Raw genomic sequence first — 26,245 nt, 5'->3', positions numbered from 1 at the left:
CGGCAGTAGCTTTGGGGGTGGATGTTGAGTGTGGAAGAATCAGGACAGATGAAGTAGGATGGAATTGGCTTCATGGAATGGAGAAGAGGTAGAATGGAATTAAGCGGCTCCTTTTATATCGTATGTTCTAAGGTCTCAGTCAATCAACCGCTTGAATGGAATTCCGCAGTTCTCTTTACTTGTGAGACAGGATCTGATTTCTGATTGTGAGGTGCGAGACATCAAGCCACACATTTGTTCTTGTTTGTCTTGGAGTAATAATGGTAACAATCGCATGAGAAGTGGAACTGACTACTTCAAATGTCACAATAAAGGGATTATCACGGCTTCGTGCATAGTGTATTTCCATTAGGCAGAACAACAAGTGTTACTTTGTTAGCTACACTGAGACTATATACACCCATAGGCAGGTATAACCTTCCAGACACTCTTTGAGCATAGATCTACAATGCCCTGGTACATAGATGCACAGGACACGAGCAAGAATGAAGAAGCTGAAGGATTCAAAGGATGCATATCTCTGTCAAAGATTATGCATAGCGAAGTCATCTGTATAGTTCATACTTTTCCCACCCTTTTTTACTGTCTAGCTATAGAATTGAGATAGGGAGGAAGGAAAATAGCTAAACAAAGACATCTAAAAAGATATCTACAAAGAATATCTCAGTAGACTGCCAAAAGGATATCACAAGGCGGCATGAGCGGCCGACCATCCTTGTATGATTCATTGGGTCTCTGTATTCCAGACTCACCTGGGCATGTAGGAACTTATATCACTAGAGCTTTCTACATAGTTGGACTCCTATATTTTCTGCCTCGTGGAATGATCTATGAAGTCAACCTCCTCCTTTTCTTTTCTTTTCTTTTCTTTTCTTTTCTTTTCTTTTCTTTCCTCTTCCACTTCACGTCTTCTCACTTTCTTCCCGCGCATTGTCCTTATTTTTTCTTCATAAGGTTCTACTAGACATTATACCTCCGATATTTATCTATAATATTATCTTCTATTATATCATCTTTGCTGAATAAAATCTGTGAACTCTTGTCCATAAGTAATCATACTACTTTCAAGCTTAACAATGAGCCTCACGATATCGGGAATGACGCCTTCGACAAATAATAGGTCATTTAGCGGGATTCCAATAGAGAAAGGCAGGAAACCGACTCCGATAGAGTTCAACTCACAAGCAATGTTGGTCTATCGGGGGTTCTGAAGAAGCTGAATCTAGTACGACCTCATATAGGAAGTGACTCACACATAATACCCGCTAACCCTCTTAGTTCTGCAGACAAATACCAAGAGCTGCATCGGTATATTGAGCGGCAATGGGTGTACGTGAGTTCTGCTAGTTGGAAATAGGCACATATATCGAGGAACTAATCCAAATGACAGGCACGAGCACTCTAGATGTGCCGTTTCTCGCTGGCGAGCGACCATTTAACCAGCGACGAGACTAATACTCAGGACACTATCAGCCACGAAAGCAGCGGCCATCACTCCAGTGCTCGGAACATTGGCAACGACGAAGGCAACAATCACCATGCAGACACTGAAGTCGTGGTTTCAGCAGAAATGAATACTAGTCACCGCGAACTCTAGGCAGCCAAGAACAACACTTCCCTACTTCAAAATCAACGTGGTCCGTTGGTAAATCGGCCCGGGTTACATGTGCTAGCAAGGCTATTTGGCAATGGAGCGCTGGAGAAACTGAGACATCTATAAACATTCTGTTCTGCACATGTCTCGAGCCTGAGTTTTGCCTTTGTTGTTCTAAATCTTTGCACTCGCAGGAAGCGATCTATACATCAAAGACCCCTTTCAACGGTAAACCCCTAACATACCAGTCACGCGGTCCCAACGTCTACAGCACAGCGCAGTCTTTGGGAAGACCGAAGCCATATATAAACAAGAAGCCAAAACCAAAGACACATAGGAAGAGTTGCACGACGTTCTAGACATTTAATGATGCAATCATATTGGAGGTTTAGATTATTATCCGCTAGACTGCTGGTTTGATCTTTTGCGAAGGAGTTCAGCCGCCTGAAACTTCATAGCTACGTTCAAGGGCATGTTGTTGCGGTTGGGTATGGCGTCGATGTCGAATCTCTGGATCCTTGAAGGTCAACCTCATCTAACTCGAGACTTGTCATCACTGCGTGGAAGCCAATAGGGAAAATAGAGGATAACTAAGGCCAGAATGAGAGTCCTGTGGTGCCTGAAATGGCGTTTGAATCACAGTGAGAACCACAAGTGGGATGGAAATATGATCTTGAAGGTACAATTGAGGATCAGCCAGCGGTACGTTAGTGGGAAATTTAAGAATTCTAAATTTGAAGACCCTCAGGATCTTGAGGAAGAATATCCTGTAAGAGAGGGCTGAAGGTGATGCAACAGAGGTTGAATTATGTATGCAAAGCCGAGAATACAGAATGAAAATGTCCAATTGGCGATCGCCGCCAATTAATAATAAAAATAAACAGATTAAAAAAAAGGATGAGGCGCACAAAATATCCAAACATGGTAACTCATCCTATATAGCAACTTATCACGCAACGCCGTTTTCTTGCTATTATCGTAAATCAAGATCGCTTCAACAATGCAACGCCCCAAAATGGAAGAATATATTCATGATAAGTCAATGTGAATGCATCGAGTGGGCGCTTTTCAAGTGGTAAGGACGCCAGCACTACCCGCAAACCAGCCAAACGAAGCGAAAGTGATAACAGCCATGCCGACGGTAAATTTGATGGCTAGGCGGCTGGTTTCGGACAAGGCGCCGCTGCAGGTGGCACAGTGGAATTCTAGGCAGGTTAGCAATTAGTTTGAGCGAGGATGGTTGGAAATACTCACCATTGAGTGGGGTGTAAGACTGAGGGGCGTACATCCCAAAGACGAAACCACCGTTCTGCGAGCTCAAGTATCCTGCGGTCGCGGGATCGTCGATTTCCTTGCTAGCATCATAGATGATCAAGGTATACGATGCGGTAAGCAACGGAGCGGTGGCTGATTTCTGGTATTTTCCAGTATCCCACACGATGCTTCCGGTTTCCTTCACGGACATGTTGGAGGCGAGCGTGTATGTCATCGAGTTGAAGCTGCACGAGGCGACGACGTTGATTGCAGACGGCGTGACTATCAGGGAGGTGTAGTTCCATGCGAATGTCACATCCTGGCCGATCTTGTAGTAGCTCGTGGACAAGGCGGCGGGGGTGATCATGGACACACCGCCAGCAGCGCCAGCAGGGTTAATGGAGATCGAGGTCGTGGCGGTAGTCTTGCTTTTTCCCGTCTTCGTCTCAGTTGTTTTGCCGGTCTCCTCGGAATCGGTTGCAGTGCCTGTTCTGGTGTTGGTGTTGGTTTTTGTGTTGGTGTTTGTGTTTGTGTCGGTGCTGTCGCTGTCCGTGGCGGTGCTTCTAGCAGAAGTCCTGGAGGCAGTGGGGGCCTCCGTGGTAGATTCGGAGGTTTCAGCGGTTGCTGTATCTGTGCTGTCTGAATCATAGGTCAGTATCAGGCACAATGGTATGATGAGACTCCTGAATTACCTGCTCGCTTTTCCAAGGAGTCACCCAGAAGCCCTCCGTGCAGCTGCCATGGCCAAGCCGATGACATCGTCCCCAGCAACAGAATAGTGCAGAGCACAGTCAAGATCAAACACCGCATGTCGAAGGTCGGAGTGATTATCTGAAGGTTCAAAAATCAAGCGACCGAGGTATTACTCCTGGGCTGTAAGATGAGCTAGACTGATCACGCCCTGTGCACAATCTGGTGTGACTAAACAAAGAAAATGGCCTGTGTCGAAACAGGCTTATCGATTTGATGTCCGTACCAAGCAATTTCGGTTGCTACGGAAGGACGATCAAAAGGGACGTGGAGTTCAGAATAATGTTATTAATTCCCTTGGCCAGCTCTGGAGTCTGGACGCTAAACCTTGCAGATCTTCGGGAATGTGGATTTTCGATTCAGAGCAACGATTCAACGATTGTAGATAACTTCAAGGCGAACAGTAAACGAGTGTCTTGATCATTGGAGAGGGAAAAAAACAGAGAAAGAGAAAGGCGATGTTTGACTATTGCGGGGCTAAGCCCAAACAGGTAGTGGCTGTCATGCATGTGAGACATCGGCTATTTATAGTGATAACTATTTGCACCATCAAATGATCTATGTTGTGTATTGTATCCAGGGACTTGCTATATAATCTAATATGTGTATCAAGTCTGAGATTATGGTCTGGTTGGGCGCTCAAAGGTTTGATTTCATGTTAAAGTGAGGTGCGGTTGCTCTATATATATTCCCTCTCTCGGATATGGTTACAAAATGATTCCTAAATGATATGAGCACTAATTCAGTTATTTTGACTCCGTAGCATTCTCATTGGTTTTACTTTACTCCATACCACATAATATATATCATATCAAACTAAGCCTGGAGGAGTTTGTACAATATAAACAGCAGTTTCAGGAGGAGTCGGAGTAGAAAGACTATCTACGTGACCACGTACTTCAATGTAAACAATACCTCCTAAATCATTCATTAATCACATATCCCCAAGTTTGTCCAACATCCCAATACCATTCCAAGGCCATACAACCCGGATCAGCAGCATGATGAATGACAGCTAGTGAACCATGACATAGTATAGTTACACAACACAACAAAACCACAGAAGAGCTATCACTAACCAAGTCTTTAACACCGAACGGAATATTTGTTGCTGGCCCTAATATAGCCTGAGGTGCTACTACAGGATTAATTGACCTAGTCATGGTGTAAACTATCCACCTAGAACAATCAATAACTAATCCAAAGTGCATGCCTGATCTACAATTGCCACCTAACTGTTAGTACCCAAGGTTGGGCATCTCTTGGTTCCGAAGAAGCTCCCCGATCGTGGGGGTGGCGATATAACCACAACTCATGGGTAGCCGAAGAATGTTGGGGATTCAGGGATGGAACGGACTTATTGGGGGATATGGGGATAAATCATAATGTTCTCTATCATTGCTAGTATGGAGACACCCCAGAATAGACCGGATGTGATGCTAGTGAGGATTTGTATTATTTTCTGCGAAGAATTTGATATTAGAGCATTCATAGGACACAGAGGTATCTTGAAATGAATAACTAGTAGAGGAATCAAATTAATTATCAATTAAGCTTGAGGTATACGCCGAAATACGCCGAAACCGAGGTACAGTAGGTTCAAAAAGAACACATCAATTAGAAAGCAGGCATCAAAATCTGACGTTCGCTACGAGCTAAAATCCAAAATCCCTAAGCAGAGCTCTGGGGAACAGCGTGAAGCTGGATTTTGTCGCATCCAGCGGGTAGAGCAGGATCCTGAACAGACTTGCTGAGGAAGTGCAAGTTGGGAAGGAACTGGCCGGCCGCCATATCGGCAGGGCACCCTAAAGAAAAGAAGTCAGCCGTTGGCACTTGACACGATCATGTAGCGTTGGAAATGGCATATAATGAGAACTTACACAGCCACCCGTCCCAGGTCTCACTGGGTCCCTCGACGCCCTGCCGGCTGACAGAGAAGCCCTTCGAGCCGTGAGTGGGCTTGACGCTGATCTGGGCGCGCTCCTTGCGGACACCTGGTACCAATGTTGTTAGCATTCCGGGTTCGGGAACAGTCACATCAAAAGGTAAGCTCGGGCCATCTTACCTGCCACGTTGATCAGGTCTAGAGCCCAGGGGGCTTTCGACTCGGTATCCAAGAGGATGGTGCCGTTGACGAAGGAGAAGGCGGCAGCGCGGTTGGCTGAGGGTCCAGAGAAGACAGCCTCGCTATTGAGCGGGTCGCTGATCAGCCCGTGGCCAACGGAAATGTACAGGTCATTGTGGGAGCTGTTGCTAGCGCCGGAGGTCTTCAGGTTGAAGAGCCTCTGGGATGGGGCGGCGGCCACAGCGGTAGCGAGGAGAGCGACGGTGGCGAAGAACTTCATTTTGGGTGATGGAGAAGTTGAATTTAGATTTCGATTGGTTTTTCAATGTTGTATTATAGGCTTTTTTTCAGGAGAGGGGTAGGATTTTGACGGGGAAGTGACGCATTTATATGCGTTTGGATCCATGGGAGGCAATCGATGAACACATGCTCCACGGTGGAGTATAGAGTCGGGCTGTTTCGAGTGTCCAACGCTGATCCAAATACTCCGTAAACATCCTTGAGATCAAAATAGAATTGGTCGGTGAAGCATTGCTAGAACTATTGATTGTTCAACATTTCTTTGACTCTGTACTCTGGTGATGTTCTTCCATTCTTCTTTTCTTTGGTTTTCTTTCTAGCATGCAAGGGATTAGCAACTTTGAGCAAACATAGTGCAGGATCTTTTGCTTGATCCACGCTGTATCAGAACCTGTGTGTATGGGGTAAACGAGAGGACGAACCCACTGGATCCTGATTGCAATCGACATCCTGGAAGCCACTAAGTGGGTACCTGACTAGCTATACTATCCGAGCCAGTCATGATGATGATCGAGTGTAGATCACACCCACCGGTGCCTTGTCTCTCCTTTAACGGAAGCTCCTGAGACAAAGATTTATGATATCAATGATGTGGTTTTGGCCCTGGTATTGGGTAGCACAATGATAAAAGGTGAAATTTGTTTCACAAATGACTTCATCCAAAAAGAAAAGATCAAGAAATATACCAAAACCCATTCGCCACCAAAGAAAAAGACAACAAACAACGCCAAGATCCCGTGGAGTCTTTCCCCTGAATCCCTGTCCAACGTTGCGACTCTACAAACGAAAATCTCTTACCTATTCGGTTCGCTATAGCCTCGCTTCCATCTTTTTCTCTCTCACATTTGTGGTCCTAGAAATAGAACACGGCCCACTGAAAATATTGAAGGGCTATTGTACGGAGTGAATATTATTATTAGAATGTCCCCTTTCTTTTGATAAGTTACGGGGGAACACACTATGATTCATACTTGGCGCACATCATGGACAGTGTGTATGAACGCATGTGGCTTGATTGAACGGCAGCTTGCCTCTATGCGTATTGGAACATCTTGGTAGCGTCCCACAGGGCGTTTTAAGCATGTGCCTAGTGGAGACCGTCTATGTACTATGTACCTACAACGATGGAGTATGCAGTATGATGTATGGAGTACGGAGTACTTACAAAGTATATCGCGTTTCTGATTTCCAACTGCGCAATTACACAAGGGTATCGGCATTGTCATTGTGATTCATCATCTCATGAGACTAACTCCCTATCGTACATGAATATCCCCAGAGTAGATGCCCTCAATTCACCAACTTCTGTACAAGCTCCCTCACCGTACCTGATTATTAGCATTCCGGGCAAATTCAGGCTTCAGAGTCCACCGACCCCGACGATCACGACCATGTTCAAGTGTCGCAACCTTCTTCAACGACTCCTGGAACTCAGCAACACGTTGCGGGTTAGAGCAGTAATGATTGAAATGTTGAACAATCGACTGTGAGAGAGTCGGCCCACGCTGAGAGGCAAGGAAATCACGGATCAAGGGCATGAAATCTTTGCCACGTGGCATACGTGCTGATGGACTAGCAGAGTCACTGGCTCTCTGTCCAGCGGCAGCAGCTGCTGCAGGATTGAGCCTAGCCAACAAGTCCGATGATGAGGGTCCTGCACGAGCAGGGCGAGCTGAGCTACCACCAGCCCGTGGATCTTCGCGGCCTCCTATCCCAAATCGACCTGTCCAAGTGGGAAGTCCGATCGGGAGTGCCCGGGCGGTTTCTTCGGCTTTGCGGAGCTCTTCGGCGGCTTCATTAGCGACGCGGCGAGCTTCGGCTTCGATCATCTTGGGGTCTGCACGAATGACTCGTTTGCCGTTTACGATCTGATCGTGCTGGAGTGCAGAGTGGACGCCGGAACGAGCAAAGATGCCATGCATAATGCGGTCTTCAGAAGATTTGGCGTTCTTTTCTTCTTCGGCAGTGTTTTGGAAGTCTTCGACCTTGGCGATACCATGGATGTCGTTGATGTCCTCCTCCTTGAGAGTCGGGTCAGGCTTGATCTTGCTGCCGCGGGCATCACCTTTAACCTCTTCCTGATATGTGACTTCAGCGTTTTTGAAGAGTTTGGTCGTCTCCAGCTCGTCGTCATTTTCGTCCGTCAGAGTGAACAGGTCATATAGATCACTCAGCTGGAAACCTTCTCGTTGATGAGGATCACGGGTGATTTTGTTGGTCAAGAATTGTTTAAAGATCTGGCGATGATAGATCTTCTCTTCAATAGTGCCCTTCGTCATTAAGCGGAAGATGGTTACATCCCGCTTTTGGCCCAGACGCCATGCGCGCTCTCGCGCCTGCAAGTCAGTCGATGGGTTCCAGTCGGGATCGTAGATAATGACACGGTCAGCACCTGTCAAATTCACTCCGATCCCGCCCACACGGGTGGTGAGTAAGAAAACATGGAGATTAGGGTCATTGTTGAATTCGTCAACCAGGTTCTGGCGCTCTTTGATAGGGGTAGTCCCGTCCATTCGGCGGTAATTGAATCCACCCAGTATCCCAAGGAATTTCTCAATTATGTCAAGCATCAGACGGCCCTGGGTAAAAAGCAGGGTCTTGTGGCCAGTATCTCTCCAGACCTCAAGTAGACCCTGCAAAACCTTCATCTTGCCAGACCGCTCTGCATCACCATAATCCGCTTCGCGAGACCGCAATGCGTGGTCTGCCAAGTCTGGATGATTGCTGATCTTGCGCAAGATGTCAATTCCAAACAAAGAATTTCTTTTCCCCCGTACAATAGATTTCATATCATCTGAGCCAAGGAACCTCTTGTAGATGGTTCGCTGGAGTTGAGTCAATTTGCAGAAAATGACCTGTTCGCTTTTCAGCGGCAGATCAGATGTTACATCAGCCTTGAACCGCTGAAGCAAATAAGGACTGATGGCATCTTTGAGAGTTTCTGCACATTTTGCAGCAGTCTGCACTTGAAGGTTTGATGCAGAGGCATACCCACCTTGACGGATGGGGATCTCAAACTGATTTTTGAATGTAACAAGGTTTCCCAGGCGCATTGGAAAAACAAAGTCAAATAGAGACCAAAGATCCACCAGGCTGTTCTGCATTGGGGTCCCTGAAAGAATGATGCGATGTGGAGTGCGAAGTTCCTTGCAGCTGAAAGTGATGCCGGCATCTGGATTGCGGATTTTATGACCTTCGTCAAGGATAGCACAGCCCCACTCAACATCAACAAGAGCATCTGCATAAGACTGCAAACCCGAGTATGTAGTCACGAGGACATGACCCTCCTCAGTGACACGCTTAATGATCTTTTTGGCCGCTTTCTGACCAGCAGATAGGTGACGAGAACTGTGACTGCCCATCATTTCTGATGAAAGGGCATTCTCCCGACTACTTTCCTTGCCAATATTCATCATCCCGCTGCCTGATGAGTGTAGGATGGAAACACGGAAGGGTGGCCACCAGCGATGAAATTCATTAACCCACTGTTTCATAAGAGTTGCAGGGCAAACAATGATGGCAGGTTTGGTGAGCTTCTTACTATGATGCAATGCCGCAAGATAAGAAATCGCCTGGATGGTTTTTCCCAGCCCCATCTCGTCTCCGATAATTCCGCCAACAGTTTGCTGGTGCAACTCCCAAAGCCACTGAACTCCAGTTTTCTGGTAGGGAAACAGGAAACGACTGATGTCTCCAGGGACCCGCAGTCCATTGTCAAGCTCCATAGCTGGTTCAGTAGGATGTGGATTCAGCCACTCCTCTTCTTCATTCAGCTCGACTTCGACGGAATGACTGTCAGCGTGCCGTCGAGCAGAGCTTCGCCGGCTGATCCATTCCTGGAGGCGAGACTGGTATGTTGCCTCGTTTCCATCATCGACCCCACTCAGATCTTCAAGTTCGGTCGTTGTTTTTCCTTGCTTGCGCTTGCGACTTGGCTTAGTGTCAGGGAGGGTATCAGGCATGAACTCCTCCCCCGAGGATGTAGCGTCAGCCTCAGAGGCAACATAACTTGCCGAAGAATCCGCTCCCGGAGAACTAGGACGATCCACCTTCCTCCGCTTGCTCTTGCTCTTGCTGATCTCTTCAAAGTCGAAGTCTGGGCGTGCAAGATCCCGGTGGGACGCAGTTGGCTGATGTTTGGCCTGTTCGCGCTCTTCCTCCTCATGCTGCTGTTCCTCGGTATCGACAAGAGCATCGTGAAGATTGGCAAGTGGTCCATCTCTGGAGCCTTCTTGCATCAATGCGAACGGGGTGATTTTTCCGGTTCGCAAGAGATAGTCACGGCGGGACTCATTCGGCTGTCGCTCTGACCCATGTGCCACCGTCGAATTGCCCTGTGAGGCGCGCCTCTCATCAATGCGCTGTTGTATGTCCTTTAGGTCTTTTCCTAGATCGGCCTTGCGCAACTGCAACCTTTTCAGCTCATTCTCAACTCGATGGCGAGGGGCGGCTCCAACGGGCTGTGTCAGGCGCTGCTGCGCTTGGCGGACCTGCGAATCTACCCGCCTACGGGCTAAGTTAGTAATGTCATCAAAGATCAGGGCATGCGCTCTTACTCCCGATCCACAAGGGCTTTCTCAAGTCGCTTGATGTCGTTCTCCTCCGCTTTATCCGCCAGGGCTTTATCGGCCTGAAAAAGCAAGAAGGTGAGCCCAAAGTGATAGTGAATTGAGAACTTGGTCATACCTGGCGAGTAATATCTCTTTCGAGATCATCCTGGTCACGAACATCTGCTTGGAGGTCGCGCAGGCGACTCGCCTCCTCGTTGGTAGACATTGGCAAAGTTGTCAAAATAAAGATTGTATTAAGTGAAAAGAAGTGAGAGACTAAAACAGTTTGTCTAGGAAAAAGAGGAACATGGTGATTGCTCAAAGAGCAAATACAATAGCACAATAGCACACTAGCATAGGCAACGATAAGTCTAGATGAACAGCACTCGATCTAGATCTCTCTCAGAGGCAATGGCACAATATGACACCGCCTATGACACCGCTCACAGGAATTAACTAGGTAGGCCCCGTAGTTAATGAATGACTCATTGAAAGCTTAGGTAATTCTCATTCCGTCTCCCCGGCCAGCCGCCCTCCAGAGCTGGAGGTACATTAACCTTGAAATTTATATACATTAGATGTGAGGCCATAGTTATACCATTCTGGCTCACTGGCAAGCTGGAGATTCACAAGGTGACTAAGGGTCGGTAAAATGGGACCTGCTCACAGGGGAGTAATGACAGTGACGAGGTTTAGCTCCCACACTGTCTTTGTGTCGTATCTCCAGCATTCCAGGGCGGTCCACTCGTAGGTATCACAATGTGATATAATGAATTTCACCATTGAGGGTCACTTGAGAAAGTTTCGGATGTGAATTGTTCATAGGAGTAGTAGTAGTAGACCCCCCTCTATAAAATTTTTCTTCCGTCACCATAGCAGAGAATTCGGGAATACCCTTCTCGAGTGCCGGCTGGATATGATGTATAGCACAATACCATACAAAGTGTCGAGATTTTGATGATCCGGGATCAGGCCCAGCATAGGTGAGATGGGCTCAGGCTAGTCAGTCTTTGACACGCGTCCAATGAGCTCAATGTAGATAAATCGAAGAGAAATTCCTTACAGGATGTCTCTTGTGTGACATCTTGGGGCTTCCATGATGGTGTGAATTAATCTTGGACTAGGGATAATGAAGACACCACCACCATCGGTATCAACTGTCACTGCAGGATTGGATGGGAGCTGGATATTCGATCCCTAGACTTGAGCTTATGTGAAATTAGAGGAAATAAAGGGACTTGGCTGTACATATATAGCAACATCCGTGGTGAGGAATGCTTGGAGCGAGCATAGCATCATGCATTTAACACGTTGATATTACTTGAGGAACACCTATCCATTCGCATATGCAGAATTGCCGAATGGAGACGGGATTGTTGACATTGTTCAAAAGCTCAGTGAGCACTTACCGAAAAGGGGTTGTGCCCTGTGACATAAAAGCAAGAAGTCGTCGGTTCTCCTCATATAGTTGAGAAAAGGTCTGAATAGCAAATGACGAGAATAGGGCCGCAAGCAATGAAAAATGACAAGAAAATTCGACCTCAGGAGGCGAGGACTGTTCTGAATAGGATGGACAAACATCCGAAGAGACACCTAGAGCCAAATAGATTGGATTATGAATTAATTAGATATAAACAAAGAAACGAAAGGAGTGACTAGTCTTCATTACGTTTTTATGTAAGTAGATATTGGTATAATCAGCGATATTCTCCAAGAGTGCTAGATGGATGAACTAGAGATATAGATCATGCTGACCTGCTCAGTTGTACAGAGCAAAAAGCGGCAAGAGGCGCCGCACTAAATCGGTGTTGTTGTGATGATTGAAATGATTGGGATTGCTTCTTCTTGATTCTCTGTATATACAGAATATCGTGTTATTATTTCTAAATACTGATCGATTTATCCAAAGCTGTGTGCTCCCGGTATAGAATCGATGACGTCGTAGCAATACCCTCTCTATAAAACACCATCAACAACACGCTTCATAGTTTATTCGGTTTATTTAGCATTGGTAGCATATCTTTTGAGTCTGGTGCAATCAGATATAGCTAGTTAGTTTAAAAAAAGGCGCTCTGACAGTTGGGTATGCAATGGAGCGTCATGCAAGAAAGTCACGTCGCCAAGGAGACCATAATCAACTACAAATTTCGGGACTTCAGGATCAAGGTCTTAAATATACCTGTACACATTGGTCAAAGATAGAATACCAGCTAAAGTATGTATATATATAGAGAAAAAAACGTAATGATATATAGGTTTAGTTTTGGGGCAAAGTTCACCTCCATCTCCTTAGAACTCATCTTTCCCCCTCTTCTTGATCTCTGACTATATACGATCTAAGGAATCTCCATGTTTCGATAAGCCAAGTTATTGTTTTACATAGTTCCTGTTGATGACAACTTTATCTTTGATTTCTCGTTTTCATCGGGTGCCAACACAAGTCTATTGACTTGGCTGAACCCCAGCCGCCTACGTCTACTGCGTCGCAACCAAATTGCGACCGCCTCCCCCCCCTCTCCCCTTCGAAACTTGTCTTCACCAACAATTCTTCGGATAATGAAGCATAGCAAGACCTCATTTTAACGCCAATTCCATATTTTTCATCCTCTGTCCCTCGAGTTCCGTCAAGACTCGCCTCAACCCTGCGGTCGCATTACGAGTGCCGTCCCCGCTGGCATCCCACGGACCCTGATCGCAGTGCTTGAGACGAACACGGACCTCGAATCTATTTGTTGGCCCAAAAAGAGGGTCTTCACAAAATGGATCCTGGGTGGCAGCCTTACCAAGAGCCTTTGATGGGCCACCCTGCGCAGTTCAATACTGGGTTGGCATCTCATCCCCAGCAACTGCCCTCTAAATACGGTCAGCCACCACAGTCACAGCCGCCCGTCGGATACACGTACGAGACATTCCAGACTCCCGGCACGACATCCAAAGCCCCTTCGGCCGGCTCAAACTCCAAAACCGTCTCCATGGCTTCGTCCCCCACCGCCACACCACGCACTCGGGATTATGTCACCGATGCGGATACTACCATGGAGGACGCTGACCCGTACAACCGGGCAAAGTATCCCTCGAGGCCAAATCACAATCGCGCCTCCTCACAATTCTTGAATCAAGCAGAGGAATCATCGGCCGCCCGCAGATATTCTCCGGGGAATGTCCTTTCGCCGCCGATGCCGTATCCCACCAGTCCTGGCAAGTCCCAAGGCTCTTATGGATTTCCATCCGCGCCCCAGAGTGCTTCCCGTCGATCGCCTGCGAGACCAGAATATGCATCACCACCACAAGGATATCAATCGCCGCCATGTGAGTTAAATCTCGGATCTCGGTCACTTGCTCGGCTATACCCCGTTCACTAACATCTTGACAGCCAACCGGCCCCCTAGACTCCCTCCCCTTCAATCCGGCGACCTCAGCCCAGATCAGTACTACCCACCATCCGCATCTTCGCACATGAGCCCAGGCTTTGGTACAGGGTCGCGATCTCCGCGGTCCGGCTCGCTGCCATCTCAGGTCCCTCTAGTGCCTGGCCGCGGTCCCGTTCCAAAATTCCAAAAGATCCAGTCTGTGCAAGAATTACAGCCGCGGATGAATATACAGCCTGCATATCGGCGTGCCAACCCAGAGGGCGGATTTATCAGCGTGAGTGTTCAGCAAACCTCGGCCTATGGTCGCTTTGACTAACCCATTCAGCCGCTTCAATCGTTGACGACCCACCTCCCGGCCACCTACCGTATATGCAATCCTGGCTTCAACTATGAGTCTTCGAGAAACCCGCGACGAGTATTGACCAAACCCAGCAAAGGGGTTAAGAATGATGGGTATGACAACGAGGATAGTGATTATATTCTTTACGTCAACGATATCCTTGGAAGCGAGGAAGCCGGTCACAAGTATGCCCCCGTTTTTCCTTAGATACCCGACCCCTGGGCTGACAACCGCTTCTCCTTTCGGTTTAGAAATCGGTACCTCATTCTCGATGTTCTAGGTCAAGGTACCTTCGGCCAGGTTGTGAAATGCCAAAACTTGAAAACGGGAGAAGTAGTGGCGGTTAAAGTCATCAAGAACAAGACCGCTTACTTTAACCAGAGTATGATGGAAGTTTCTGTGTTGGATCTGGTGTGTCATGGATATTCAGGACCCTTATCGTTTGAACAGCCGCTGATTCCCCGCAGCTCAACAGCAAATATGACAAGAACGACGACCACCACTTGCTTCGTCTTAAGGACACGTTCATCCACCGCCAGCATTTGTGTCTCGCATTCGAATTACTCAGCGTCAATCTATATGAGCTGATCAAACAAAACCAATTCCGTGGATTGAGCACTACACTTGTCCGGGTGTTTGCCCAGCAACTTCTAAATGCCTTGAGCTTGTTGAACAAAGCGCATCTGATTCATTGTGATTTGAAGCCGGAGAATATTCTCCTAAAAAAGTTAGGATCGCCTGTCAACTTTCAGCGTTCGTTTCTAACTGTTTCACAGCCTCGAGAGCCCAATTATCAAGGTCATTGACTTTGGTTCTGCATGCGATGAACGCCAGACAGTCTATACCTACATCCAATCGCGATTTTACCGATCCCCAGAAGTACTACTAGGTTTGCCGTACGTACTTTTAGTCTCATCTGTTTTCTTCCTTGTTAATTTTTTTTTAGCTACTCCTCTGCCATTGACATGTGGTCTCTTGGGTGTATCGTGGTAGAGCTCTTCCTAGGTCTACCTCTGTTCCCTGGCTCATCGGAATACAATCAAGTTTGTCGGATCGTCGAGATGCTGGGTATCCCGCCGACATGGATGCTCGAGATGGGCAAGCAGTCAGGGGAGTTTTTCGAAAAGACACAGGACGAGTTTGGAAGAAAGACGTACCGCCTCAAGAGTCTAGAGCAATATTCCCGAGAACACAACACGAAAGAACAGCCGAGCAAGAAGTATTTCTCAGCCTCGACTCTGGAGGAGATTATCCGAAGTTACCCAATGCCTCGAAAGAACATGAAGCAAGCAGAGGTTGATCGAGGTAGGTTTTTTTTCTCTTCCTATATTCGCCTTGACACTTGACTAATCATCACAGAACTAAACAATCGGATTGCTTTCATCGACTTTGTGCGGGGACTCCTGTCGATCAATCCCCTCGAGCGATGGTCGCCCCAACAAGCCAAGCTGCACCCTTTCATCACCCAGCAGAAGTTCACGGGGCCCTTCATGCCACCAATGAACCTCAAGTATTCGACGGCCAATAAGCCAGCCCCGGGAGTTCAACAGCAACAGCAGGCCGAAGCTGCTAGCAAACAAAGAGCAGCTCAGGCAGCCCATGCCCAAAATGCGTATGCCGTGCAGATGAACCAATTTCATACTCCACCTCAGCCTCAGCCCCAAGCCCCGCCCATGTACAATGGCATGTACCAACAAGGTGCACCGCCTCCTCCATACCCTGCCCAGCAGCCGCCTGGATACAGCCACCAGATGGGAATGATGCCAAGCAATCAGATACCCCCTCAAAGTCTTTATGCACAGGCGACAACGCGGGCAGGTCGTCAACGGGCATCTACCATGGACCCTAACGGAGGAATCCCGACCACCATCCAACGAGTCGCTAGCCACCTGGATCCTAACGCACCGATTCGATTGCAGCCCAGCCCCGCGTACTATCCACCTCCTCCTGATGGTTACGTCGATGCTAACGCGACTCAACGGCGTCGTGGGAGCCGAACGGGTAATGGGAACCAACGCAATCGAGACTTTATTCGCACTCTCGAAGACGGTGTGCTTAGCGAAGGATACATGACTCAAAACCAATGGCATTAGGGAATCAGGGTAAATGGGTATTCCCAGTGCCCAGCGTTCCCTATGACTCGGGAGCAGACATGCTGATATGCTTTCCCTTTCGGCCAAGTCTACGGGTGTCAATGACCTCCAAGGCACTGTGTTTGTAAGCCCTGCTCTGCTGACCCATTCCTTGCCAGTCAATCTGTTCTTATATGGCCGGCTCTTGTAGGCATGAGTCAAAACAAAAGACCCCTTCAGTGGGTCAACGTGGTCTACAATGGTCTCGGACCGCTGATACACGATCTGCATTGCTACCTAGCGTTAGATCGATCCGCACGCTTATTCACTGTGAGCTGTGCCCATCAGTGGCCAAATCCTTCGCCGCGAAATATCACTCCCCCACCATCATCACTATTTCATTGTGTTTCATTACGTTTCTTGCTGTGTTACGATCCCAATTATGTCCTGCGATTTCTTTAGGCAGTGCTTCGGCACATCTGTCTGCTTTTTTTCCGTGAATTCTTCTCTCTCAGCATAGCCTGGATGGAGCATGAAAGAACGATCTCATCCATTTCTCATTTTTCATCGCCTCGTAACTGTTTCAATCAATTCGGATTTTCTTGGGGATGCTGATGTATTTGTGTTTCCTTCTTTTTGCCGAGGTAAGTTTTTCGGTCGTATGTCATGGCATATCATTTCTTTGAGGGGGTTATTGGTGTTGTTTTTCATGCTCAGTAAATAGTAGAATTGATAGTCGAATGATGAATGCAACGATAATTACGAGTTGATGAGTGCAGCTTTCTTTAGAAATTTCTTTGCCCGCGGGTGCCTGATCGGTCAGGCCTTTATTCCCTGTGTAAACTAGATGAGGGGAGAATTCCTGGATTTCGAAGCATTAAGTCATCTGAACTTCTCTTTTCAGATATCCTCATACTCTTTTTGAAGTGAACCAATCGTCAAGAACAATCGAATCAAGTTCGTCGAAACAGGTAGAAGCAAAATAAGAGAAGTATAAAAAAAGTAGTATGTATTTCTTTGTTCTACGCTATGCCTAATCGGGGTTAGTTCCGCCCCTCGCTTAAATTTCGTGTGTGGCTCTCAACTGCGGGAAGTTCGACTTTGTATCGCCGACGACCTGATTTTTCAGCTTTAGGATCGCCATTTCCTTTTAACGAAATAAACCGCAAACATGGCGACGACGTCACGTTTCTTCTACGGCAGCGGCAGCGATAGCGACAGCTCGTCCGACGAGGAGGAGGAGGTCTACCATTCCGGCTCCGGCAGCGAGGAAGATTCTGACCAGGATGATGACTCCGACTCCGGCTCTAGCGACGACAGCGACGAGGAGGAGGGCGGCCGCACCGGTGCCTCCAAGTTCTTGCACGATGATTCCGACAGCGAGGAAAGTGAGGAGGAGGAGAAGGTGACGGTGGTCAAGTCCGCCAAGGACAAGCGTCTCGAGGGCATCGAGAGCACCATCCGCCTGATTGATAACGCCGAGAAGATCAACGACTGGGCTGTTATCGCCACTGGTGAGTCTACATACTGCCCTGGACAACTGGAGAGCCAGCAAAATTTGAGGGCCCAAGGAACGACATGAACTGACATGATTGCTACACATAGAGTTCGACAACCTGAACCGCCAAATGCTGAAGGTTACCGGCCCTACCCCCAAGGTCTACATCCAGGCCGTTGCCGAACTCGAAGACTTCACCAACGAGACCGCTTCCAAGCTGAAGGCCTCGAACAAGAAGATGAACGCTAGCAACAGCAAGGGCTTCAACGCAGTCAAGCAGAAGATTAAGAAGAACAACAAGGAGTACGCCACCCTGGTCGAGAAGTACCGCACCGATAAGGATGCCTTCATGACCGACGAGGTCGAGGAGAAGCCCGCCCCTCCTCCTGCCCCCAAGCCCACCAAGGTCGAGAGGATCGAGAACTTTGCTGCGGCTGTCGCCGCTGGTGTTGAAGATGATGGATTCGCTACCGTTGGCCGCGGTGGTAAGACCCTTCAGTACACCCCTGAGAGCATTCTCAAGCACCTTCGTGTCATCGTTGAGTCCCGAGGAAAGAAGAACACCGACCGCGCCGACCAGATCCGCACCATGCAGAAGCTCCTCGAGGTCGCCACTACTCCTTACCAACGCATCCGCACCTACATGACCCTGATCTCCACCCGCTTCGATCTGACTGCCACATCCAACGCCACCTACATGTCCAGTGAGCAATGGCAGGCTGCAAACGAGGAATACTCCGCTCTCCTTTCCGTTTTGGAAGAGAACCGCCAATTCCTTGTCAGTGAAACCGCCGACGAGTGGGAGGATGACGAGAAACAACCTACTGTTGCCGAGGGCGAGACCTTCTTCATTCCCGGTTCCGTCGTATCGCTTGTGGAGCACCTCGACGACAGCCTCACAAAGGGTCTCCGCGAGATTGACCCCCACACCTCAGAGTACATCGAGCGTCTGACGGATGAGCAGGCACTTTACTCCTCACTTGTTCGCTCGCAGCTTTACATTGAGAGTCTCCAGGGTGCCGATAAGAATGGCCAGGATAGCATGAACAGACTGGTCATCAGACGGTTGGAGCACATTTACTTCAAGCCCGCTAATGTCATTGCCATTGTTGAGCAGGCCAAGGACAAGGTCGTTCCCACAAATATCAAGTCAGCCGTTACTGCTACCTACAAGTCTGGGGATATCCAGAGCCTTGTGGGTTCTATCTGCAATTACATGTTTGAACACAGCGATGGCATCCCCCGTGCTCGCGCCATGCTCTGCCAAATCTACTTCCTTGCTCTGCACGACCAATACTATAAGTCTCGCGACTTGATGCTTATGTCTCATCTGACTGAAAACATCGGCACTTTCGACGTCAGTACCCAGATCCTCTTCAACCGCACCCTTGTTCAGATTGGTCTTTGTGCCTTCCGTGCTGGCCTCATCTACGAGGCTCAGAACACCCTTGGTGAGATCTGTGGCAGCGGCCGCCAGAAGGAGCTTCTCGCACAAGGTATTATCATGCAGCGTTACTCCACTGTCTCGCCCGAGCAGGAGCGTCTGGAACGCCAGCGCCAGCTGCCCTTCCACATGCACATCAACCTCGAGTTGCTCGAGTGCGTTTACCTCACAAGCAGCGCTTTGCTTGAGGTGCCTTTGATGGCCCAGACCTCCTCCACCCCCGAGCTGCGCCGCCGCATGATTTCCAAGACCTTCCGCCGCATGTTGGACTACAATGAGCGCCAGGTCTTCACTGGCCCCCCCGAGAACACCCGCGATGGTGTTATTGCTGGAGCCAAGGCTCTTGCTGCGGGTGACTGGAAGCTTTCTGCCGCTACATTCGCCGCGATCAAGATCTGGGACCTCATGCCCCAGCCTGATTTGATCAAGGCCATGCTGTCCCGCCAGACCCAAGAGGAGGGTCTGCGCACTTACCTCTTCACCTACGCCCCATACTATGACAGCCTTTCAATTTCTTCCCTGGCCAGCATGTTCGAACTGGAGCCTAAGAAGATTATCTCTATCATCTCCCGCATGATCTCACATGAAGAGCTCGCCGCCGCTCTTGACCAGGTCAACGATGCCATCCTCTTCCGCAAGGGCGTTGAGCTCTCCCGTCTCCAGTCCCAGATTGTCACCCTGGCCGACAAGTCCACCAGCCTCCTCGAGTCCAACGAGAAGACCCTCGAGCAGCGCACCCAGGGTATGGCCAATGCCTTCCAGCGCGAACACGGTCCCGGTGCCCGTGGAGGCCGCGGTCGTGGCGGTCGTGGCGGTGGTCGTGGCGGTGCCCGCATTCCCCAGGGCGATCGCCGACCTGGTGGCCAGCAGTTCGGTGGTGGTGCATTGGGCGCAGCGATCAAGGCTTAGATTCTGATGTAATGGCATGTTCTTTCTCTTTTATTTTTCCCCCTTTCTTCATGGTTTCTTTTTTACTCCTGTCATCCCCTTCGTGTTAGTACGACCGTTCCTTGTTTTTTAGGTCGGAAAAATTGCCCCGTTTCTGCGCTTTTTTTGTGATTGATCTACATGATATTCACGTATGGAAATGATCGAGAAAGAATCGCGGTGCATACTGGTTAGAAATTGACGGCTTATGGATTAGTTCTTGGTGTGCGAGGTGCTTGTAGAGTTTTGTATAATGTCGGAAGTATCTATTAGATACATGGATACATGTACTTAATGGCAGTCCATTGTAGGATCCTATTGTGATGCCGTCTTCTCCAAATGTCCATCTCCCTGATGACATGAGAGATTGAAAATGAAAATATCGCCTGATAGTTCAGACATGAATAATTCAAATCAGGTCGAGAATCATGCAGGCAAGTAGGGTGACTACGCCTCGGGGGAATGGCCAAATCCCTCAAGTCAATTCACAGTATCATCGCCCCTCCAGCATGAAAGGAACCACCGACCACGCTTCCTATCTTGGGATCCATCGTCTTTCTTTCTACGTCGGAATTACCCTATTGAATCTTGCTGGCCAATCTCAGAGATTTATTGTCCCTTTCAAGGTACGAGTAGGCTTCTAATTGACATGAAACAGGGCTCAAGTTCTTTGTCGTCAGTTTCTTCAGACCACTAGCATCTCAAATGATGCTTTGGATCGGAATAAAGAAGTGGTGCATTCGACATTCTGTTGCGAATAATGAACACTCTAGACTGCAGAACCTGTCGCTCTTGGCCGCGTGCTTGTAAGTCTCTGGCGAGTTTGCACGATTTCGCTTTCCTCCAGCACTGCACAGATTGTCGAGCACCACTCAGAAATCTACGTACGGTATGCCGCGTTACATCTACACCCCTGGTGATCTGTTGCGCTTTGTTCATTTGCCCTGGCGTGCTTTGGCAACCACACCCAGTCCTTTTGTATCTTCTTTGATTTGAGCCTTCCATCTTGGATGGTACTTATGGAGATATCAAGAAGAGACAAAGAACCGTTGAAGCGACAGTAGAGGCTGGATCTCCGAAATAGTATATTTCAACCTCGAGTCATTTCCATTGATGAGCTGCACTTCTGAGATCCCAGAGTTGCTCTCAACTTCTTTGTTATCGAGCACACGAGCTTTTTGGAAATCCAAAAATAGCAACTTCGGAAATTTCTCCATCCATTGGTTTTGCTTCTATGTACACAGACATGGAGAGATCTTCTTCCCATAGATCGTTTCAATCCGTCGTGTCTCTTTGTCTCAGTCTAATTGAATCCCCAAGGATGTTTACTACAAATATCTTCATCTATACCCCCATCTCAATACTTCTTCATCCCATGCCACACTTTCTCCTGCCGTGCCGCAAAGTCCCTCTCATTTTTCTTCAAGATGCCTCCTAGTCGTAGCACGAAGCGGACATACTCGGGGTCCCCGGTGGACCCTGAGGAATCTGGGAAGAAGCGCAAGGCGAACACCAATGGTAAAACGACTACCAAGGAAGGTTCTCCCTCTCCTTCCTCTTCCTCTGATTTTTTATCAGACGAAGCTGAAGGTCACCCTTCCGTTCTGCCAGAGAACTATGTTGACTACAGTATGATGTCCCAAGGTGGCCATAATGAGGGGCATACTCGTCCCCCGAGACAACAGCGATGGAGACACAATGGGAATGAGCCTATTACCGATCCAGTGTTTGTTCCAGAAGGTTGGAATGCCGACGAATTAGACCTCGATATCAACGATCTTGACGGCCAAATTGAGAGATGTATGGAGAGGATCAGCGATGGAATCCTACCCGATTTCTTCAAGTTCAGACTGTCTCAGTATGAGAAAAGAAAGGCTTCTCGCGATGAAATGATCCATTCTGAACCGGCCGGACTCAGCTGGGACATCGTTCGACGCTTGGGTCATTTGAAAACTATCGAGACGCATCTGAGAACAAATGGGGACCCGGATGATCAGCTTCCCAATGTCAAAGCTATCACTAAAGCTTACAGAGAAGGCACATTGGGTTGGTCTAGAGGATGGGTCAGCTACTGGTCGAAGGGCGTGCAAGTGAATACGCCCCAGAAGTTCGACGCAGAGTATCATAAAAAGCTGGCTGAGGAGTACGATACCACCAGAGCGTGGTAGGTGGAAGTGTAAGTTTATCAGTTTATCACCAGCACATGCAAACACTATCCTTGTCCTAACTCGAAATGTCATATCTAGCTTCAACCTCCAGGCGGTGCCACTCTGGGAGAGTTTCACTCGTATCCGCCGTATAACGCAGTTCACACAATACAGGTACAGTGTCTATTTTGCTCTCTCATCTTATTTATTCTTTCTGACTCTTATTTCTCGCCTCCTATATAGTTCCCAGTTCAGCTATCGCCTGGTAGTCAAGCTTCTGGTTATAGTGCTCTCACCATCTTGGTGTGTCATGACACTGGCGCCGATATCATGGGAATACCTAAATGCTATCTAGACCAGCTGGAGGCGTTGGGTAACCGCGTCCCAGTTCAAGGCTATAATATCATGGACATTCCTGGCTCACGGGCATGTCACAAAGTTGTGGAGCTTGACGTCCGTCTGGCTACCTACGGCAACCATCCTGTGTCCCATTGGATGAAAGTACAGGCCTGTGTCATCGAAACTATGTCGGGGGAACAATTTGGAATGCTTCTTTCGGGACCTTTCCTGCGGTTTGCGGTCTACACTGCAACAGCTCCAGATGGACAGGGAAATCTCTATGTTTGCAATCATAAGAAGGAACTAAGGCAGCTACCAGCTGTGCCCCAGGACCTTTTCCCAAGGGGACCGCCATATGTGCCTACCGCTGCTCCAGCACCAGGCGGTGGACCACCACCCCAATTTCTACTAGAAAAGCAGATATTTACAACGACAGGACCCTTAGTGCACCCACTACAAGTACCACCACCGCAGTCAGCGAGGACAGCAAGAAAAAAAGGGAAAGAAGTGAGAGATGTGGTATCTATACATCGAATGGGCTGTTTGTTTGCTACTTCCTTTCTCTATCTCTCTCTGCTTGTCTTGTTCGTTGGATTTTGTTTTGATTTTTGATTTTTGATTTGATTTTGCCTTTCGTTATATCGTTATATATCTGCTTCGAATGACATATAAAATCTCACACGCATTTCCAGAATTCTATCAAATTCCCCCTCCCCCCGCCTTGAATTTTGTCGAGATCCGCCAGGCTTTGTCGATGACAAGTCTGTTGCAATGCATTCTCTCGAAAAGATGCACTCGCTTCCTCAAACTAACAAATCACACAGCCTTGTAGTCAGCCGGCCTTCGCCGCCTTGGGAGGGTACTTCTTCCCATCCTTCTCAACTTGAGGTGTGCAGGCACACCATTCAGCTTCGGGAACTGAGTCCATCACCGAAGGGATATGGCTTCCGCAACCCCACCAGGTGACCTTGTCTGCAATAATTAGCTGCTATTTTGTGGATAGAGAGATAGTAGAAACTCACTGCAGGTCGAGCAGGTAGCCTTCATACACATGATGAGGTTTGATTTGTATATTTGTTTTAGAATGGGGATCACTAAAGTGAAAGTGTCGGAAGATTTTGGTTTTATAGGTTCTTTTCCCTCCGGTATTAGTCATAACCGTCATGGGCCCGGGGCCCCGGGGGAAGCCCTGAAGTCGCCGATGTCTGAATCCCGAATCCCCGATGATGCGGTTTTTAGAGAGATTTGATTGGAGTTTTGCAGTATGCAGATAGGAGTGCATACATAATGCTTGGGTTATTATACATCGTAGACTCAGTATAGGTGGTAAATGTGTGAAAACTCGCCAAAATATCCTTAGTGGGGTTATCGCGGGGAGATCTTCCGTGGCAACTTCGACTGATCTCTTTCAACTATTCGATACATCTCAAACCATGACGGTCATTGCTGTAGCTGGTGGAACTGGTGGAGTGGGAAAAACTATTGTTGAAAAATTGGTCGACTCCAAATTTGAGATTGTCATTTTGTCTCGCAGTGTACGTAAGTAAAGAAACATTCTCGAAACACTACTGACCTCCCTCCTTAGGTAAAACAAGAATCTGCTTCGCAGAATATTCAAAATGTGCAGATCAACTACAATGATGTTCCCTCAATGGCACACGAGCTTGAGCGACATAACATCCACACCATTATATCCGCCATTGGACTCATCTCTGATGAGACAAGTCAGTCTCAGTTGAACTTGATCGAAGCTGCAGAGAAGTCAGCATCGACGAAAAGATTCATCCCCAGTGAATACTCATTCGTCCAAACCACTGAGTAGGTCGGCCAGCTTCAGCTGTGTGCCATCCCACGCTAATATTCAACCCTTCAAGGCTACTCCCCATTGACCCTAGCATCCAATACTGGCTTGATGCAGCAGATCGTCTCAAGGCTAGTGGCTTACAATATACAAGGGTAATCCCTGGTTTTTTTATGGACTATTGGGGAATGCCACATGTCAAAACTCACTTGCAGCCCTTCACCTTTGGTATTGATATATCCAGCGGTACGGCTGCGATCCCAGGAGACGGGAACAATGTGATCTGTATGACATATACGTACGACATGGCTACTTACCTGGTCAAGGCACTTGATCTTGAGGAATGGCCTGAATTCAGTGTAATCGTTGGAGATGAAGTTACCTACAACCAGGTTCTCGGTATGGCGGAAGAATTCATCGGTAAGCATATCACACGCCCTTATTTGAGATACACCCGCAAGTTAATAATAATTTCCGAAACAGGCAAGAAATTCAAGGTGATTTACGATGGTCTGGAGAAAATCAAGACTGGTGATGTCACCGTCCCTCCCCAGCCAGCGGGAGTGGAATACTCATCGGATGAACTCAAAGAGGTGACTGCGTTAGTGAGCAGACTCACAGTAAACAATGTCTTCAAATTGCCGGATGATCGTCTCAATACTCGATTCCCAGAGGTAAAACCGATTATGATGAAACAATTCCTACAAAATGCCTGGAGCAGAAACAGTGCATAAATTTATCAATACCAGCAAATTTCGCAACTTTGAATTAAGGAATGACCATCTGTAATAACAGCGCAAAAGAACTCAGGGCTCAAAAACCATTCTCTCATTACTTCCAAACAATCTGAAGAATCAAAGGCGTCGACGACGTCAGGTATTTCGGTTTTTCTTGGAATTATAATTCCAGAAATCCAGCCGTCGACATGATTATCTAGCAGACAGGCCCAGGACGCTGGACTCCAACACAGACCTGTCGACCTGGAATCAAATTCGAGCACCACGGGTTGATATCGTTGTTCCAGCACAGAAGCTGGCTCATAGTGAACCTATTCTGGTTCCGCGCGATGATGTCCCAGCAGGTGTCACCATTACTGATAGTATAGTACTCGTTACCTGGCTTTGCATTAGCTTAGTCTTATATGGTGGAGCTTTATTTTAGCTCAACTCACAATATTGACTCAGCTGCCACTCCTGGACAGTATCAACTTTCTCAATGGCGGCAGTTGTGCCAAGGGAAGCAATCCCAAGGATGCAGAGGAAAGATCGGATACCGATGACAGCCATTGTAAGCTTTAGGGGCACGCTTGGACTTGTTGATTGTATTGCTGAAGATCAGCAAGGGAGCTAAATAGTGTTGTAGATGGAAAGAACAATGCTTGAAAGGTATGGTTTGCTGCTTTTATATGTGGGAGATACTGAGCCCTGAAGTATTTATATTTCGAGTGATCTTTTGCCTTGTCTGACAAGTTCATACGACTTGAGAAGCACCGTTCCTGCAAAATGCCTAGTGAGGACATACTTCAGCCACAGGTTGCACTCATGGGCTGTTATTGCAACCATATTTGCTCCTTGACAATGAGGCGTTTGAAGCAATGTGAACGGCAACATCGCGACAAGCCTGGAATCAGCCAATAGATTCATTAACCTTGTTCTCGCCATGGCTTCATTTCTCCTTATTGATCGATATATGTCTCGGTGTGGTCGATAAAAGACCCTTCTATTTTACGGTTACATTGCCTCTGGATATATTTCCTAGAGAGAGAGTAACCTTGGTCAGGGAGACCTAGTCCG

The 26,245-nt window shown here is 47.9% G+C and overlaps 9 protein-coding genes across 9 annotated transcripts; 5 read left to right on the top strand and 4 right to left on the bottom strand.

Annotated features, from left to right (window-relative positions):
* Nucleotides 1–1,405: 1,405 nt before the first annotated feature.
* N7479_004348 (uncharacterized protein) lies at nt 1,406–1,597 on the top strand (the record flags this gene model as incomplete). The annotated part of the gene is made up of 1 exon (XM_057252045.1): nt 1,406–1,597. The coding sequence occupies one exon, from the start codon at nt 1,406–1,408 to the stop codon at nt 1,595–1,597; it is 192 nt and encodes a 63-aa protein (XP_057111370.1).
* A 1,065-nt stretch (nt 1,598–2,662) lies between these two features.
* Nucleotides 2,663–3,658, bottom strand: N7479_004347 (uncharacterized protein; the record flags this gene model as incomplete). Its single annotated transcript, XM_057252044.1, has 3 exons — nt 2,663–2,799; nt 2,849–3,487; nt 3,541–3,658. 3 exons carry the CDS (start codon nt 3,656–3,658, stop codon nt 2,663–2,665), a joined length of 894 nt encoding a protein of 297 aa, XP_057111369.1.
* Nucleotides 3,659–5,269: 1,611 nt separating this feature from the next.
* On the bottom strand, nt 5,270–5,943 carry N7479_004346 (uncharacterized protein; the record flags this gene model as incomplete). Its single annotated transcript, XM_057252043.1, has 3 exons — nt 5,270–5,403; nt 5,479–5,592; nt 5,664–5,943. 3 exons carry the CDS (start codon nt 5,941–5,943, stop codon nt 5,270–5,272), a joined length of 528 nt encoding a protein of 175 aa, XP_057111368.1.
* Nucleotides 5,944–7,282: 1,339 nt separating this feature from the next.
* Nucleotides 7,283–10,739, bottom strand: N7479_004345 (DNA-dependent ATPase RAD26; the record flags this gene model as incomplete). The annotated part of the gene is made up of 3 exons (XM_057252042.1): nt 7,283–10,469; nt 10,520–10,593; nt 10,650–10,739. The coding sequence occupies 3 exons, from the start codon at nt 10,737–10,739 to the stop codon at nt 7,283–7,285; spliced, it is 3,351 nt and encodes a 1,116-aa protein (XP_057111367.1).
* Nucleotides 10,740–13,272: 2,533 nt separating this feature from the next.
* On the top strand, nt 13,273–16,317 carry N7479_004344 (putative protein kinase Yak1; the record flags this gene model as incomplete). Its single annotated transcript, XM_057252041.1, has 8 exons — nt 13,273–13,822; nt 13,887–14,158; nt 14,210–14,409; nt 14,476–14,635; nt 14,692–14,951; nt 15,001–15,120; nt 15,171–15,529; nt 15,584–16,317. The coding sequence occupies 8 exons, from the start codon at nt 13,273–13,275 to the stop codon at nt 16,315–16,317; spliced, it is 2,655 nt and encodes an 884-aa protein (XP_057111366.1).
* A 1,150-nt stretch (nt 16,318–17,467) lies between these two features.
* nip1 (translation initiation factor eIF3 core subunit c) lies at nt 17,468–20,147 on the top strand (the record flags this gene model as incomplete). The annotated part of the gene is made up of 2 exons (XM_057252040.1): nt 17,468–17,810; nt 17,902–20,147. The coding sequence occupies 2 exons, from the start codon at nt 17,468–17,470 to the stop codon at nt 20,145–20,147; spliced, it is 2,589 nt and encodes an 862-aa protein (XP_057111365.1).
* Nucleotides 20,148–21,592: 1,445 nt separating this feature from the next.
* Nucleotides 21,593–23,617, top strand: N7479_004342 (uncharacterized protein; the record flags this gene model as incomplete). The annotated part of the gene is made up of 4 exons (XM_057252039.1): nt 21,593–22,329; nt 22,412–22,461; nt 22,563–23,124; nt 23,476–23,617. 4 exons carry the CDS (start codon nt 21,593–21,595, stop codon nt 23,615–23,617), a joined length of 1,491 nt encoding a protein of 496 aa, XP_057111364.1.
* A 467-nt stretch (nt 23,618–24,084) lies between these two features.
* On the top strand, nt 24,085–25,186 carry N7479_004341 (uncharacterized protein; the record flags this gene model as incomplete). Its single annotated transcript, XM_057252038.1, has 4 exons — nt 24,085–24,186; nt 24,237–24,469; nt 24,526–24,872; nt 24,936–25,186. The coding sequence occupies 4 exons, from the start codon at nt 24,085–24,087 to the stop codon at nt 25,184–25,186; spliced, it is 933 nt and encodes a 310-aa protein (XP_057111363.1).
* A 199-nt stretch (nt 25,187–25,385) lies between these two features.
* Nucleotides 25,386–25,738, bottom strand: N7479_004340 (LysM peptidoglycan-binding domain-containing protein; the record flags this gene model as incomplete). Its single annotated transcript, XM_057252037.1, has 2 exons — nt 25,386–25,567; nt 25,624–25,738. The coding sequence occupies 2 exons, from the start codon at nt 25,736–25,738 to the stop codon at nt 25,386–25,388; spliced, it is 297 nt and encodes a 98-aa protein (XP_057111362.1).
* Between the last annotated feature and the right edge of the window lie 507 nt (nt 25,739–26,245).

The sequence above is a fragment of the Penicillium vulpinum genome, assembly GCF_028829585.1.
Source record: "Penicillium vulpinum strain IBT 29486 chromosome Unknown utg000002l_segment0_segment0, whole genome shotgun sequence".
NCBI lineage: Eukaryota > Fungi > Ascomycota > Eurotiomycetes > Eurotiales > Aspergillaceae > Penicillium > Penicillium vulpinum.
The sequence above is the reverse complement of the archived record's forward strand: the minus strand, read 5'-3'. Positions and strand labels throughout refer to the sequence as shown.